This window comes from Thecamonas trahens (genome assembly GCF_000142905.1).
Source record: "Thecamonas trahens ATCC 50062 unplaced genomic scaffold supercont1.1, whole genome shotgun sequence".
Lineage (NCBI taxonomy): Eukaryota > Apusomonadida > Apusomonadidae > Thecamonas > Thecamonas trahens.
Genome location: NW_013657679.1, coordinates 559,187 through 563,804, shown reverse-complemented (window position 1 = coordinate 563,804; position 4,618 = coordinate 559,187). Strand labels below are relative to the sequence as shown.

Sequence of the window (4,618 nt, the reverse complement as noted above, 5' to 3'; positions counted from 1 at the left end):
TCCCCCTCCCTCCCGATCCCGTCCCTTCCTCCTCCTCCTCCTCCTCCTCCGCCTCCTCCTTCCCCGCATCGCGCCGTCCGGTCGCCTGTCGCCTGGCACCTTCCATTCACCACCCCCCCCACACACACACCACAGCCACCGCCACAGGTACAGCCATACAGGTACAGCCACCGCCACAGACACCCCACTCCACACAACTCCACGCTTCTTCCTCTCCACCTCTCCGCGTCACACACTCGCCTGTATGGCCGGTGCATGCTTCGCCTGCCCCTGTGGCGCCTACGTGGGACAGATCACCAACGCCGCCGCCTGCGTCTGCGGCCACCCGGTCGACCTCCACCACGCCTCCGCAGACTCACCGCCCGAGACACCGCCTGCCTCTGCTGGAGCCAGCTCCTTCTCGCCGCCGTCGTCTCTGCCACCGTCGTCGCCGCCGTCGTCGGCTTCTGCTGATGGAAGTCCAGGCAGTGTTGAGCCCGCGCCATGGGCCCACAACCCCATCCATCGCATGGCTGCCTCGCGCTCCACCTTTGAGCACCGTCCGTCGCCGCTCTCGGCCGAGAAGCCGCGCATGTCCGAGGACATCTTGCCCATCCGTGCCTGGTTGCTCTCTACCGGTACGCCGGCTGCGACCATCGAGGCCATCGACAACCTTTCGTGGGAGACTCTCGGCGCAGGCAACGCCAACCGCGTCCTTGATCGCTTCCGCTCCTGGTTCGGCTCAAAGGGTAACGGCATGTACCTCGAGTACACCAACCTGCTTGAGAACCTCGCACCCGACGCCGTGGCGAGGGTCTCGACCACAGACAACTTGCACTCGCCCAACGCCTCGTCCTCGGGCGGCGACGACGTGCCGGTCACCCCGCCGCGCCGTAAGCGCCCGCCGCGCGACTGGGACGCCTGGCGCGACGCAGGAAGCGACGATGAAAGCGCCGAGATGGCTGGTTCGGCCTCGGGCTGGCCCGCACCCGACAGTACGACACCGCTCAAACTGCGCCTCTCGCCGCCACCGCCAGTCGAGCCGAACCCGTCGCTCTCGCGGCTCGCCATCGCCAACTCGGCCACCGCCCGTGCTGCCGCCCGTGAGGACGCGACTGCTGCTGCTGAGCGCTTCTCCAGCACACACTCGCTCCGTCATCGCCGCAAGCGCCATCGTCCTCCGCCCAAGCTTGACCTATCCTCGGTCGCCGCCCCCGGCACCGACATCGCCTGGACCGTCTGCGCCTCGGTCGAGTGCACCAAGGACGCCAACCCAGACGACGTCTTCCACCCGGGATTTTGCTCGTTCTTCTGCATGTCACGCGCTGAGGACGCCCAGCTGCAGGCCGCCATGTTTGAGTCTACGCGCGGCACAGTCGCCATCACCCCGCGCGGAGTCCGCGGCCTCGAGAACATGGGCAACACCTGTTACCTCAACACAGGCCTCGAGCTTCTGTTCAACCTCCCGTTTCTTGTCTCGCCACGCGATGGTCTCTTTGCACCGTCAGATGCCTCGCCGCGTGGCCTCCGTGAGCAAGTCGCTGCCCTCGCCCGCACCCGCGCCGAGCAGGCTGCCGCCTTCCGCGACGCCGGTGACTGGGAGCGCGCCCTTGCCTCCTTTACCCTTGCCGCCGCTCTCGACTCGAATCGCGAGGTCCTTGTCCGCTCCGACCTTGAGCTCTGCACTGCCATGGTTGCCTCGGTTGGCTCGCTTACCACTGTTCGGTACGTGCCTACTGAAGCCACAACAACGCCAGAGACTGAGGCTTCATCCGAGGCCAGTGCCAAGCCCGAGCACGAGCACGAGTCCGAGCCCGAGCCAGAACCCGGCACCAGCCCTGAGCGTCAGCGCAGTCCCACCGCCGATCCCCGAGAGCTGCGCCCAGTCCGAGTCTCGCTCTCGCCTGAAATGGAGCGCATCGCCACTGTGCTTGAGGCCGGCAAAGTCCTCATGGCCTTTCGCAAGCTCCTTGCTGACGTGTGGATGCCCGACGCGGCTACCCCGCTCGAGCCCAAGGCCGTGCACGACGCCTTGCCACCGACCAGGTTTGGCAAATGGGCTCAAGAGGACGTCCACGATCTGCTCTCGTTCCTCCTCGACGCGTTGGAGACAGCAACATCGACTGCTGATGATGTCTTTGAGCTTGCATCTGCCCAAGAGAACGATGCCACTCTCGATGCCGTCCGTGACGCACATCCTTCGCTTGTTGCCGATGCCACACTCGGCGTTCTGTATCACTCGTGGCAGTGCACGACGTGTGGCGAGTCGCGGACGGTTCGCGAGCCGTTCTCCTGGCTCACACTCCCGATCCCGGATGCTACTGATGACGATCCTGATGATCGCCGCCGTCGTGGGATCTGGTCGACGATTGTTTTGCCGCCTACCTCAAGCCCGAGGTGGTCGACAACGTGATGTGTGCCGGCTGCGACGGCCCACGCCCGTGCGAGCGGACAACAACCATCGAATCACTGCCCACAGTGCTCTTTGTCGCACTCTCGCGGTTCGCTGGCTCGTGTGCGCTGCGCAAAAAGACGGACACCGTACGGTATCCGCTAGCCAGCCTTGTCCTCGATGGTGCTAGCGATGGCTCGTACATGCTCACCGGCGTCGGCCTGCATCGCGGACCGTTTGGTGGCGGCCACTACACCTCGTACGTCCGTTCGCTCGCCGACACCTACTGGTACAACCTCAACGACGAGTACGCGTCGCTGCTTGCCGAGCCCGAGGTTGACGTCATCTCGCCTCACGCCTACGTCCTCGTCTACACCCGCGCCGACAAGTGGGACGCCGCGCGTACCGCTGTGGCCGGCACCGTCCTCGACTGCCACAATCTCACCACCTCGATTGCTGGTGCAGAGTCGATCCGGCCCGTCCGGCCCGACCTCACCACAACACCTGCGTCACCGGACGCTTTTACTCGCCCAGGCACCGCCATCTCGGACGCAGAGCTGTAGCAGCTCGGTTGGTTTGCTGGCCGATTTTACTCCGACTCTGCCATCTTTTCGACAACAATGCGCATGGCCTCGGTCGGTGGATCGTCTGCAGGCGGCGACGGGATCTCGCTCTCGCTCTCGGCGCCAGTGTAGACTGGCACGCCGTCGGCCCGAAGCGCCTCGATGACCTCGCGGGGCGTGGCCAGCCCTGTGGGGGTGATATCGGCGGCACCATACTCGCTGTCGCTGGCAGCAATCGCGTCCGACGAACCCGCGCCGCTGTCGTCGGCAACAGCCGCCGCCGCGCCCGCTGCCGCTGCCACGAGCCCGATGCCGGATCCAAACCCGCCGTCAGACACCTTTGCCTGTCTCGTCGGCTTGGCCGACTCCTCCGTCAACTCCAGCACGTCAGCAACCGGTGCCTCGGAAGCCTCGGTCTCAGCATCGACGCCGGCTTCGACAGCCGGTGCAGCTTCGGCAACATCGGCTGCGGCGCTGGCGCCAACGTCGTCGTCGTCGCCATCGGATGAAGAGTCCAGCCCAGCGAGCGTTGACGCGAGCTTGGACGTGGCCTCGGCAGAGACCTCGGGCGGATACAACTGGTCGTAGTAGATGCGATCGGCATTGGGACAGTCTGTGGCGTGGGCGAGGTCGTACGCATACTCGATCATAAACTGCGAGATGGTCGAGACCTTGGACGACATAGCGATCTCCTCCAGCGGCGAAACGTTGGGCAGACGAAGAATGTTGGGTCCCACAACAATAGCAAGGTTGTGGGACGCCATCTTGTTGACGTCGGCAAAGGTGGAAACAATGTTGAGGAAGGTGCAGATCTGAAGGAGGAGCTCGGCGTTGGTCTGCGGGAGAGCGCGGATGGCGTCGGCAACCGTGTCAACGGTCGGGTTGGCCGCGAGGCCAAGGAACACCGGGTTGCACTCGTAGGTGATGAGCGGCTCAGGGAGCTGGCGAAGGAAAAGCTTAATGAGGGCGGCGACCGCAATGGGATCGTTGGTGATCGCGTCGAGGTTGACGTCGGCACGGCCCCAGTTAAAGGTCTCCACCAACAGCTCGACATCCGAGGTGGCGCCAGAGAGCCGGAAGATGCCAGTCAGCTTACACGAGGCATAGTCGTCGCGGGCGAGGTAGTCCAACGCGAGCGCAATGACGTACGGGATGCGCCCGCCCTCGCGCTGGAGCAGGTCGTCCAGCGCAACACCAAAGACCAGCTCCGGCTGCGGCGGGCCACCGACGCACAGGCCCTCGCGCTTGCCACCGGCCTCCACAGCCTCGAGCACCTTGCGCGCCGCGAGCTTCCACCGGTTGGACCCGGTGTACTCGGAGATGCGTTGGGGCGGGCCGCCGGGCATGGCGCCGGCCAGCAGCACATTGGCAGCCTCGGCGACAGCCTGCGGCATGTTGGGCAGCTCGGGCCCGCCCTCCAGCAAGCCTGTGGCCACCGCGCCAAGGTCCCAGGTCACCATGTCCGAGATGGGGCCACCCAGCACCTTACCGTGCCCGGCAAGCACCGCGTTGAGCTCCTTGTCCTTCATCTTGCCTGTCGGCCGGGTCGGTTCCACCACGGGCACCTCGGCCCGCCACACCACCTCGGCTTGTGGGCCTCCGGGCACCGCCCCGAAGCCGGACGCCTCGTCCTTGCTCCGTTTGGCGCTCATGGGGGGTTCGGGTGGTTGGGTGTGGGGTGAGA

General features: G+C 65.6%; 2 protein-coding genes across 2 annotated transcripts; one reads left to right on the top strand and one right to left on the bottom strand.

The window, feature by feature from the left end:
• Positions 1-453: 453 nt before the first annotated feature.
• Positions 454-2,934, top strand: AMSG_00254 (ubiquitin carboxyl-terminal hydrolase 2; the record flags this gene model as incomplete). The annotated part of the gene is made up of 2 exons (XM_013907659.1): positions 454-2,350; positions 2,377-2,934. The coding sequence occupies exons 1-2, from the start codon at positions 509-511 to the stop codon at positions 2,932-2,934; spliced, it is 2,400 nt and encodes a 799-aa protein (XP_013763113.1). The 5' UTR covers positions 454-508.
• Positions 2,935-2,942: 8 nt separating this feature from the next.
• AMSG_00253 (rho GTPase-activating protein gacA) lies at positions 2,943-4,586 on the bottom strand (the record flags this gene model as incomplete). Its single annotated transcript, XM_013907658.1, has 1 exon — positions 2,943-4,586. The coding sequence occupies one exon, from the start codon at positions 4,584-4,586 to the stop codon at positions 2,961-2,963; it is 1,626 nt and encodes a 541-aa protein (XP_013763112.1). The 3' UTR covers positions 2,943-2,960.
• Between the last annotated feature and the right edge of the window lie 32 nt (positions 4,587-4,618).